Source organism: Leptonotus elevatus, chromosome 1 (assembly GCF_054856555.1).
Source record: "Leptonotus elevatus isolate MCC_2025b chromosome 1, RoL_Lele_1.0, whole genome shotgun sequence".
NCBI classification, from domain to species: Eukaryota; Metazoa; Chordata; class Actinopteri; order Syngnathiformes; family Syngnathidae; genus Leptonotus; species Leptonotus elevatus.
This window is the reverse complement of record NC_141239.1, coordinates 5,271,808-5,284,423: the sequence shown is the minus strand read 5'-3', so window position 1 is coordinate 5,284,423 and position 12,616 is coordinate 5,271,808. Positions and strand designations below refer to the sequence as shown.

General features: G+C 42.9%; 1 protein-coding gene across 1 annotated transcript in view; it reads right to left on the bottom strand.

Annotated features, from left to right (window-relative positions):
* Window positions 1-11,924, bottom strand: part of ptch2 (patched 2) — a 41,846-nt gene extending 29,922 nt beyond the window's left edge. Inside the window, exons 1-2 of the mRNA XM_086074372.1 lie at window positions 11,366-11,924; window positions 8,891-9,083 (exon numbers count right to left, since the gene is read on the bottom strand). Coding sequence (XP_085930498.1) covers window positions 8,891-9,083; window positions 11,366-11,515 — 343 coding nt within the window. The 5' untranslated portion in view covers window positions 11,516-11,924. The remainder of the gene's footprint in view (window positions 1-8,890; window positions 9,084-11,365) is intronic.
* Between the last annotated feature and the right edge of the window lie 692 nt (window positions 11,925-12,616).

Genomic DNA, 12,616 nt, shown 5'->3' with positions numbered 1-12,616 from the left:
TTAATTAGTTTTCCAGGTAGTTGTGTTAGATTTGATTAGTTTTAGCTATTTAAAAAAATGCTTAGTTGTAGTTCACTTTAGTATTAGTTTTCGTGTTTTCAAAAAAATGTGTATTAGTCGTGCGCAATATTTAATAAACGCCACGGTAAAATGAAAAAAGTTACTGATTTCTTACCTAGCGTTGCATTTCGTCTGAGTTAAATGAAAAAGCGACGTCATCTGAAGGCGCTTTTCTATTGGCTGCTGCTAGATGACGTCACTACCGTGCGACACACTTTCAAACGTCCTGATTCTGGTTAAATAAATATGCTTAAAACCACATTTAAAATGATCCCCCAAAGGCAACATGCATTAGATTAATTGTCAAAGACTAAAACGAAGGACATTATAGTTAGTTTTCGTTTTTTTAAAAGCATTTTCAATTTTATTTTATTTTGTTAACGAAATTGTTTTTTTGAATTTTAGTTTTTTCGTTAGTTTTCGTTAACTAAAATAAGCTTGACCTGGACACGTACAACAAGTCCGCGTTCACATATTTGTTGGGTTATTAATCGTACTTTTGCCGAAAAACACGTCACGGTCCAAAAAAATGACAAATCTAATTTGATCATATAAAGAGTATGTCGCGCTTGATCTACAACGTATGTTTTCTGAAGCGTTTTACCAAGCCTAATATTCACTTTTTGTAAAGCATATTGGAGTGTACATTTGCAACGTTGTCAACCTACGGAACGGTTTTCCTTTTTAGTTGTAAATAACTTACGTACAATGGATCAACCCGGGGTGTAAAGCAGCTAGCTAGCGCTAAGCTAACCTAGGATGGTTTGTCTGTTTGACTCACACCCAAAGTCAGCTGGGAGAGACTCCGGCTCACCTTTGACCCTAATGAGGGTCAATCACAATAGAAAATGGATGGCTGGATGGAAGTCCACTCTCTCGCATACCCAGAACCAGGACTGGCCCGGTCTGGCCTGCCCCACACAGTGCCGCCCCGAGCAGAGTGCAGCTCCACTCCCAATGCGCCACCCTTTTGTTGTCAGTCAATTTCTTTCAGATGTTTCCCAACAAACAGCAGAATAAAATAAAGCGGGAATTTTTTTCCCTCCCCTCTTCCTCACAACAAAAAGCAAATGGACCAAAACGTTCCCAGCCTGTAAAACAATGCCAGACCCGACTGTGGGAGTGGGAATGGGAGGCTGGGAGGGGGCGCAAAAAAAAAGAAAGAAAAAAAAAAAGACACAAGCTGGCACTATTAGCTATTTTACCTATACAAATACAGTGTGAGCCTTTTTTCTCCCTCTATGTCATACTTGTTGGATAATATAGAAGTCGGAGAATTACGAAAAAAAAAAAAATGATACGTGTAGGCGAGAACGAGCCGTTTCCAGTAGAAAGCAACATACAAAAAAAAAAATTCTGTTTCACTTACATTTCTATTCAGATGTGCCAGCGGTGTTAGCCACCACACATAAATTTCCACCGGGGCTGGCATTTAGGCACTTTCCATTTCCATATGTATAGGCTTGCCTCTGCTAATTATGCTAATCGCGGCCAGTGTTGGCCACTGTGAAAAATAGTCACATTAGACACTCCACTGACCGCTAATACTGCTTAATGTGTGGTTGAAACATACATTCATCCCGGCCTGAAAGGCAAAATTTTTCCACGTTGCTGGTCTCATTCAAAGCAGAAATGAATTTATTGAGCCCGGGAATCATTTCTTTCTTTCTTTCTTTTTCTTTTTTTTTTGTTAACCCCCCCCAGCCACTTCTTCTCTTACAAGTACCAAGACAGCATCCACTCTCCCTCCGCATCTTTGTTTTATATGACAACGATGTAAAGACAGAGGGAAATAGCGCAAACTCAAAGGTGACTGGCGTCGCTTTACGCTGCGCACGGGAAAGACAAAAGCGTGGCTCCTCGGCGAAAGAAAGACATAATTGATTGAGATTTCATTAATGCCGTTTTTTTTTCTTTCTGTGTTGCTTTGTAGCTTTTCAAAGAATCCTCCATTTGAGGACCACAGCCTCTAGAAAACAACAGTAGGAGAATATATGCATTACATTTAAGTGGTGACCATCCATCCATTCATTTTCTATGACGCCGGTCAATCATAGGACGATGCAAACATTAGGGGATAATCGAGTAATCGAGTATCATTTATCAGTTCCGTCAACTGTATGTAATTGGTGGCTAGCACAGATGCTATTGATTGCTATTGTGTTCCGAACCTTCATATCATAACCCCCCCCCATCCATTGGCGCATGCAAACGGCACACAGGAAGGCCGGAGCTTAGATTCAAACCCAGAACCAAATAATGGCGAGTATCGGAGATGCTGTTGATTCAGCTTCAATGAAAGAAGAGCATGATAGTTGCTAATGTTAGCATTATTGCGCTTAAAACAGTAGCGCTAGTTCCGAACAACGGATTACCTAATGATGAACTCATTCACTCCTTGCCATTTTCACGAGAGCAACCCCCTTCACTTCCGGCTGTTTGACTGGATTTTGACTGATTTTGCAAGGCCCACAGAATATTGTGTTCTATTGCTATACAAGCATGGAACGTACCAAAAGAAAGATTAGAGTCTTGTCTTTCATCGGGAAAACCAAGTGTATTCTTATCGGTTTCCGTTTTGCAGCAATTAGCATTAGAATATAGCTAAGTCATTATTCACAAACCTGTTGAAAACACTGGGAAAATTGTTGCAACATGGCCCTGGTTGATCTCTTATACTCTGCTGCCACCTGCTGGCCGTTTTTTAAACCATTGCTTTAAGCGACCTCTTCAGCTCAGAAGCTGCATCAAAGCCTTCTGTATGTTCTAGCATTAAGAAACATTTAAAAAAATTATAAAAAAATGTTGGGAGTGAAGGACGAAGTATTACAAAACATATTTATATGTTTTTGGGTTTGAATGAGTTGATTTTCAAATGAACAAAATGTAGTCAAATAGCCATGCCTCCTTCAACACACCAAGTCGGGAGCTGAATATTTTCCGAATCAGAATCAATAAATTGCATCATCGGTTAAAAATCGATTATTAAACCCAATAACAAGCAAGTGAGGTGCAGCTATTATTTTTAGCAACTTAGCATCACCCTCCTCACATTCTAATGTAGTATTTGGAACTTAGAATGTGTATAGCTTTCAAAGGCGGGGCCTGGTCTGGTGAGTGACATGGGTGTCAGCGAATGATGCATGTTGTTAACAGGCTAACCAGTTAGCAAGTCTGCATGTGGAGGCTATATTGAAATAGTTAATATTGGTATGTTACCTTCTATGTTGGCAATTGTGCTGTTGTTGTACATGTTCCAGTTTATCTTTTGAAATAATCAAAATATATAATATTATAATAATAAATAAATCTCTTGTGACTGTACTAGTAGCATTAGCATTATCATGAAAAAATTATCCCGGCTAAGTTTCGAGGCTGAGATTTTGCTTCTTTTTTTTAATGATCGAATTATTCAAGCCTTCACACCATAATTGATTGTTATAAATCTATAAGGGCAAGTCGAGTGTTTAGACAAACTTGTCATATTAACTAACACGTGTCTAAAGTTGCCTGATGTGATGTTTATTTGAGGGGTGGTCCTGCTCCGACTGTGTATGTGTTGGGGGTGGGGTTGGGGGGGGGGGGGGGGGGGGGCGATAAAGGCAAGGCGTGACTCGAGTTGAAGGATGGAGTGTAAAAAAAAAAAAAGTGTGGGGTGAAATAAACATTTGGAGGTGACCCAGGCTGACTCTGCTCTTGTTTGTTCTCTCTACCAGTGAGGTCCCGGACCCTGAACGCTGGGAAGTTTATTTATCTAGCTGGGGAACCCAGCGCGCACTATTCACCTCCAATAATGCCTCATAGAGCTCCCTTTCTCTGTCCCAACTGGGCCGCTGTGTGCGCTCACATGAATTGTAGCATTTACCTGCTGTGGGTTGTTTAGAAGCCCCCCCCCAAAAAAAAAAAAGTTTATTTGAGCAAAACCAGAAGTGTTTTCTCTTTCTCTCATCAAGGCTCATTTGGATGCCAGTTTATTGTACTGCACATTGTTTACGGTCTTAAGCCCCCCCCACCCCAATTCCGATTTCTCTCATCGTCTTTATGGGACATGTGGTGCGCCTGCTCGGCCTTCTCTCCCCTGCTCTCGTGTTTGGACAGTTGGAATCACTGAACGCGTCTGTCACGGCTCACCTAAAAGTCAGCTAGGAAGCATTTGTTTACAGAAACACTGAGGTCTTTTCTCTCCTCTTTTTTTTTTTTACCCCCACAGATGTTTTTTTTTTCAATAGCAACACCTCGCCACTGACAGAATTGTGACGTTTAAAAACGAGGCGAGGCAAGGCGAGAAAGTGTCAGCGAGTCATAAACTTCCAGTCTTCCTGTCTCAACCATCCCCCCCTCCTCCTGGGTGTCTCTCCTCTTCCTGCATCTCTCTCTTTTTTTAACGACCCCCCCCCCCACCCCACCTATTACTCCCCTGCTCAAGGACAATACTGGCTGGCTGGGTCACACGTTGCCAAGCTCAACTTTCACACTTGAAAGCGGGCTAATGATTGTTTACACTATGCAAATGTGGCTTACGTGCAGCATTTTCAAAGGTATGCGGGATGTGTGTGTCATATTTTCTCAGCGGTCTTTAAATCTCTCATCAGACTAAACACCCTGATACTACCGCACAGGTGTGAAGACTAAAGACCCTCTTGCAGGAGGAAGGAAGTCCGGAATCTCAAGACACAAGTCAGGCTGACAGAGGTGACAAAGATGACAGTGTGAACGTGTGTGTGGCGCGAGGACGGTTCTCATAACAACACGTCACGGCGCGAAGATTGTGACGACTCAACCAGCACATTCCGACGACATTTCGCGTCATTTAGTAGGAAAGTGTGTAAAATTACACATCTGTATTTTATTACGGTAATACATTTTAAGCAGACACATTTTTATTTTTATTTTATTTTAGCAAAAAATGCTCTATTTTACTATAATGTCTGGCACATTTGATTTAATTAGATTTTTTATTACAATATTAACAACTATAATTTTAATGAAATAAGATTGTTATATTTAATTAATATTCTAAATGGCAATACGAAAATGCCATGTTTTGCCTTATATTTTCTTAAAAATGCTATACTGCACTGTAATATCTGATATATTTTTTATTTTATTTATTCCTTCAAGTACAATAACAACATAAAGTGAATACAATTTGAATGAAAGAAATTTCAAAAAAATTGGGCAAAAAGAAAAAAAAGAATATATAATATATAAAATATATTTTAAAGGTTAAAATCCATAGTTGTTGAAAAAATGTAATAGGTTACTCTAATAAATTTTATTTTTATTTTGCATAATTTAAAGCATTTAAATTATTTAAGACAAGTATGTATATTGCTTTGAAAATGCTATATTTTTAAATATATATTACATTTTTAATCTTTTTTTTAAAGAAAAAGAAAAAGAAAATAGGATATAGCTTTGTTTTAACTTAATTTAAAGTAACATTTAAATAAATGTAAAAAGAAACATTTAATAATAAAAAATAAATAAATGTAAATGAATGCAATTTAAATGAAAGATTAAAAATATATATTTTTTAACGATATTAATAGCAAATTAAAAATACTGTATATTTTCACTTAATAATTGTTTTTCCCTTATAAATGCTATATTTTACAATATCTGGAAATTTTTCATTTTATTTATTCTTTTTAAGTAAAATCACATCATGAAATTAAAGATTTAAAAATTAATATATTTATTTTTAACAATATTTATAGTGTATTAAAAATACTGTATATTTTTTATTCTTTTTTTCCCTTATATATGCTATATTTTACAATACTATCTGGAATTTTTTCATTTGATTTATTCTTTTATAGGTAAAATCACATCATAAATGAAGAAAACTGTTTTACAGTCAAAATAGCAGCACTTTTTTTTTTACTACAAATTCTAGTCCATGACTTTTGACTATATATTATTAAAATTGTGACGAGGCAAGGCTCCACACTGCCCCATTTATCCAACTGCTGTGGCTATTACTATTAGCCTCCACACGCTCACACAAGCCCCCTAAAAGTATCCAATTTCCAAAAACCGAAACAAAATTCTCTGCCGCCCACGCTGCGATATCGTCCGTCTTATCAGCATCCTTTTGTCTTACTGTTTGTGTGCATCCGTGTGAGTGTTTACTTGAATTTGTGTGCGCGAGAACTAACCTCTCCTTGTCCCACAAGCACTTTACTCGCCATTGAGGCCCCTAGCAGCTTTGTGAATGGGCTATTGGTGGAAACAAGGCAGGCAGAAACTTTAGAAACATGGCCACGGCCTCTTAAAGGCACAGCATTCCTTTTCAAGCACCCCCCCCCCCCCCATATACGCACACACTCCGCCGCACTCTTCCTCCTCACTGCCCCTTTCTTTCCTTCGGTCCCACAGCAAAACAACTGGCACACAAACGTCTAAACATCTCTTTTAAATGTCCTGGCCAATTAGCTCAAGAGGTAATCCCGAATCTTGACACTATTAAGAAGTGAAAGGGAAAAGAAACAGGGACTACTTTTGTTGCTGTTGATAATGAATATATCTTGACAAATAAGGCTCAACTATGAAATATCAAGTGTGTGAGACTTCTACGACGGCTCCGGCTTGTCCCCCCCCCCAAACCTATGCTGACATGGTGGGCCGAAAAAGGCCCTATAGGGTCTGTTTATATTCACCAACTGCTGTGGCGCTTTTAGAGCGTGCAAAACAGGTGGGTAAACTTCAGCTGCATTCACTTAGATTTTTTTCTACTCGTGAAGGAGGAGGAGGTAGAGCAGGAGGCGGTGGTTTAAGGGGGGGGGGGGTGCTGCCTGCCTGCCTGCCTGCCTCGCCTCTTGTTGAATGGAATCCAAGAATAGTTAGGGACCACACAGGGAGCCGTAGAAGGGAAGGGTGGTGGTGAGTGTGTGTGTGTGTGTGGTGGTGGTGGGGGGGGGGGGGGGGGGGGGGGGGTCTGACACCCCCCCTCAGCACCCTCCTCCTCTCTCAAAGATGGCTAACCATTCACACAGTCCATCTGCTGCAGGGATCAGCCCCGGCACTGAAAGCCTGGGGGTTTAAAAGGAATTTTGGCCAGTGTGAAAAACCAAATAAAGCTGCTTCTGCCCCAGCAAAAAAATAAATAACGCGCCGATAACTTTGACCCAGCGGCGGCCGGACGGTGAGATAGCGTGCGCGGAGGTGCGACGCGGTCGCTTTTCCACTTGACAGGACACACGAGCTGGCCGCAGTGATGAAATCATTCCGACTGCGTAAATGCACCGACTGCTGATCCATCAATCGTGTCTTGATGCAAATTGAGGCCGCTGTTGGTTTCGGTCTCAGCTAGTTAGCTGCCTAAAGACGCGCCAGCATGACGTCAGCTGTGGGAAGTTGAGCTCCGTCCGCATCCAAGACCTGACACTGAGCTCACGGCAGTGCGGAGAGAGATTCTCCCTTTGTTTCAAACATATACGGCGTCTCATGAAAGTAGCAACTGATAAATCAATTTAAGGGGCTGTAGTAACTACAATTACAGGAGGTCCTTGGTTTACGACGGTGCCGACATACGATCATTTCGCAATGAACAAGTTTGTGTGGCGGCGTAAAAGAATATGTGCTCATCTGGCAAAAGACGGTATGCTTAGTTCTCACTGAAACTGACAGTTTTAGATTTGATTGTTTCGTATTTATGGTCGAGAAGTCATTTTCTAACCAATATTTATTGTAACAATGACTTTACAAGCATGTTAGCATATGTTAGTGATAGACTACACACTTTTAAAAGTAAAATGACACAATTTGGGTCAAAAATTGGAACGATCCATTCACTTGAGTTAATTTGACCCAACCCAACAAAAACAATAACTAAAAAAAACAAAGTTGGGTCAAATTGACCCAAGTCACAGAGTCAGTCCAATTTATACTCAAACCCCACATGCTCGCGGTTCCTACCTTCTTACAAAACAGTCATAGCCTTTTCCAACTTACACCGAGCTGTCTTAGCGCCCGTCCCTCTTTCCTACCCTTCATATCGTACCAACCTTTCCTACAACCTTAAAATTTCTGGGTCCAAAACCCCCAATTTGGGTCAAAAATTGGACCATCCTGCTACTTGGCTGAATTTGACCCAACTTTCATTGTCGGGTCAAATTGACCCAAGTAGATTCAGAATGTTGGGTCAAATTGACCCTCGGTCCAATTTTTGATCCAAACTGGGTTATTTTGACCCAGCAATTTTTCAGAGTGCAGAGTGGTGTAAGGATGCATAGAGCGCACAAATAGTTACTACCGTACTTACTGTTTTTTGTTAGAAGAAGACATTAAAGTGTTTTTAGAATTAGCCCGTAAACCGATGATCCACTATATACCATCAAATTTTAAGACAGTTGAGCATAACGCTTCGAGGTTATGAACGCAATGAACTCGTTTGTGCGGCAGCGTCGAAATACGCCATGACACGGTAACAGGAAAGCACGTTCAGTTACCACCGTCACTTATTGCTATGATTGTTTTATATATATACGACTTAGAAGTGTTTTACATACAATTATTTACCGTAATCATGACTTTACGACTGCGTTGCCATAGGTTAGTGGTTCCGGCTTACGTCACCTCCATAAGTAAATGAGCTCCATCATAAACCGAGGACCTCCCTGCAATTTGAACCAAACAAACACTGAATCTGTCAACGTGACACCAAAAGTGCCGCCCCAATAAACAGGGATGACACAAGCTCACCGTCACCGTTAAAGCCCCCGATTGGGACAAACACCAAACAGCTCGGAGACCAATAAAACAACAAGGGAAGCACGGCGGCCTCGCCTTTTTTTTGGGGGGGGGGGCCCAAGAAATTTCAACTCACCTTCTACCCACAGCTGCTCGATGTCCGTCTCGATGGCGGCCACTCGGAGTCCCACCGACAGGGCGCCGAAAACCAAGAGTCCGATGAAGAGTACCTTCCCGCAGTGCCTCTGGATGTGGCAGCCCAGAGAGAACAGAAGGGCCTGGAACCTGGCGCGGATCCACAGGGGGGCTTTCTGGCCTACCGCCTTCCCCTGGAGAGGAAGAGTGGAGGGGAAAGGACGGGTCAGGATGGATTATGATGTACACTGTAAACCACAAGCCAGATCCGAAAGCCTTCCCTAATTCCTTGATTTCTGTTCAGAACTAGCCAGAGGCAAAGGCAGTGACAATTGTGTAATATGAAGGGGGGGGCGATCAGTGCAGAGGACAGATTTGCAAAAGGACAGGCAATTGCCTAGGGTCCAGATCTGAAGGGGCCCCAGTGAGACGGCAGACTATGACCCAAGTCAGTGACAAAACAATGGCACTGCAGTTTAGATACTCCAACCACAACATGTCACAAATCTTCTGCAACGGGACCTTTTTTTTTTTTTTAGCTGTTACTGACTGGTTGTTAGTTCGAGGACCCCAAGAGAGATGGCTGATATTGTTCCTGATCAAGGACACGACTACATGGAGGATTCAGGTTCCAGGTTGACATTTTCAGTTATAGTAAAGTAGAAGTATAAAGATAGCTTAGTTTATTTGTCGTCCTTGGTTAATGTTTTTGGGGGGCCTCCATGAACCTTCTGGCCTGGGGCCCCCAGGGGTCTAAAATGCCCAAAAGTCTAAAACTGTATGAACGCCTAGTCTGTAAACAAACACACATCCCTAGCATTGTTTATACCCTCCGTCCATCTTCTCTTCTGTTTACCCTAACTTGGGTCGTGGGTGTGCTGGAGACGACCCGAGCTGACTTTGGGCGAGAGGCGGGGCGCACCCCTCAACTGGTCGCCAGCCAATCGGCGTGCATCCTTATGAGACATTATACGCTAAACTGTGGTTCCATCGAGGGCAACGCTCCACATGACTTTACAACATTCTGCAGTTTAGCAGCAATCTGCGGCTGTCGGAACCCAGCATCCGTCACGTGAACCGGATCCAACGCTGAGGCAGGATCTCCCATGACGCAACGCAATTAAAGACGGGTCGCGGGCCAACATCAGGCCTCCGAATGGCTTCAATTTACACACTGGAAGTCCCAAGCGCTCCACATTAATCAAGCCGGTTACTAACTCTTCCGCATCTTCAAAACAAGCCTGCAACTCATCTCTCTCGCTAAATCGTGCGCATATTTGCTTGAAATGTCCCTCGCCAGCGCTGCAACTGTCACCGCTGTGTTTCTTTCTCTCCCCCTCCCTCCTCTCCGCGGCGCTGAAACGCATCCAAGCATCCGGGCGGTCCGAAAAGATGCTTTGTCAGATCAAACTCAATCAGTGAATTCCTTCACAGGACCCACCGCATTTCCAAACAAGAGCCCTGGCGGAGCCCACCGTGCTGCTCTGAGGGGCTGAATGAAGCCAGAAACACACGCTCGGGGAAAAGCAGGATGTGTGACATTAGAACAACACGGCTCGTCGATAACCCCTTCAAAAAACCTCTTTAACAAGCAATACAAGCGTTTTATATTTCTTTTGGGAAGTTGATAGTTCTGAAACTATGAGCCCCTTCTACAATTTCCGTCTTCATTGTACCTGTTTAGGGTGCAACAGCACACCTTTGAGTTCAACGAGAACAAAACCTGTTATAAATGTAAAACCGTACCAGGGTCCTTGGAACTGATTGGCTTGCCTAATGTGCTCCTACTGATAGTTTGAGCAGGTACTTAAACCTTTAACTCTTCAGTCAGAGATTTTTTGCATTTTTGGGCTTGTTAAATCATACATGAGACTTCTTGGATGTCCCCCTCAGTATAGGACTACAATTTGCATGAAACACTCCAAACCACAACGAAAAGCTGCCTTGTGCACAAATGCTCATAACTCATGTAAGTTCGGCGAAGTTAATGTGATGTCAAGGTTTGACTCTTTGGTATAGTTGACCATACACGAACGGGACTTGTTGCAAGTCGGCTCCCAGTGGACTGGTTTTGGGACCCCCAGCAAGACTACATTCTAAAACTAACAAAAAGCTGCACTCGTTAACAAAATCAGTTCATTCTTGTAAGTTCAATAAAGTTTTAAGTGTAGTCCATCCATACATCGGACTTCTTGGAGGCTGTCTCCCACAAGGGTTGGTTTTGGGACCCCCAGTAAAGGATTACACACCAAAAAGCCCGCTTGTATTCAAAATCTTTGAAGTTAATGCTGAAGTCGCTAACTGCACTAAAAAGTCAAACCTTGACACGAAAAAGTCCAACCTTGTCATCCATACATGAGACTTCTTGGAAGTGGGCTCCCAACAAGGCTGGTTTTGGTTGCCCCGAGTCAAAAACACATACTCCCTCAAACCACCCTCAAGCTCCCCCCTTGCGAACCAAATCCTGGATGATCACCTTTGAAATCTGTTTAAGTGCGAAAGCGGCGTGGCAGTAACCGCTGGCTCTCCGGAGCGCGTCGGCGTCGGCGGCCGGCCGGGAGCGCGCGTAACTCGGGGGTAACTCTCCGAAGGCGCCGGCCCCTGGGACCCCTCTATCCGAGGCCATGGTCCGAAGAGGCTTGGGGGGCGAAGCGACACACAAAGCGGCTGCGGTTTCACAGAGCGCCGCAGTAATCCGACATGGGAGAGGAGCACCGAAGAAAGTGTCCTGCTAGTCGTCCGTGGAGCCGAACGAGTCGCCAAACTCCATCCCAACATTATGCGCCCAAATCCGTAAAGATCCTTCAGTCGTCATTCGATCGCGGAGTTGTTCAAAAACACACACATGCAAAGAAAAAAAATTAAAAAAAGAAAAAAAGAAAACAGCGTCTCAGATAGTACTGGTCGTAGTCGTTAGCGGTGGTCTTGCTGGTGGTCGCGCGTCACGTCTGCCTCCGATCGCGCTGCGGCAACATTTGGACGAGCTCGCCTCTCGGCGAATCCTGAAAAGGGAGCTTTGATGGAAAAGTGCCGCGGCTCCCATTGGCCGAGGAAGAGGCAAATTACTTTGCAAACATCGCCTATTATTAGCTGCTAAGCAACAGCTCAACAAAGTGGAGGGAGAGAGAGAGAGAGAGAGAGCGAGAGAGAGAGAGAGAGAGTAGGGAAGGGAGAGCGAGTGAGAGAGAGAGAGAGAGCAGTGAGACCACCCAGGCTGCTGCTGCCTGGGCTGGGAGGGAGAGAGAGAGGTGGGAGGGAGGAAAGGGAGAGCGAGAGAGAGAGAGAGAGAGAGAGGGGAACTCTTTCAATAAAGCCCGCACACGCACACTTGCTTGCTGGCTGCATGTTTGTGCACATTACTCCTTGTTTGTACACACCATTCCCACTTAGTGCACATTATTCAGTTTCTTGGTTATGGTTCCCTCTTATTTATTTTATTCGGACACTGTTATTGTACATTTTTACATGCTAGTGTACATTCTTGCCATCTTAGTCCATGTTTGTGCACGCTGTGCCTTCAAAAGAACATTAGTGTGCATTGTTTGTTGAAATGATTCTCGTTTGCATGCAATTCCCTTCATGAGCGCAAAGCATTTTTTTTGGTTGAAAAACAGAAAAGACTTAAAAAAGTGTTGTGCCATCGTTGTCTGATTTGATCAAACATTGGGAACTTCATTTGCGTAGTGGTCTCTCCTAAAAAAGATATAGCTAAAAGAGAAATAAATAA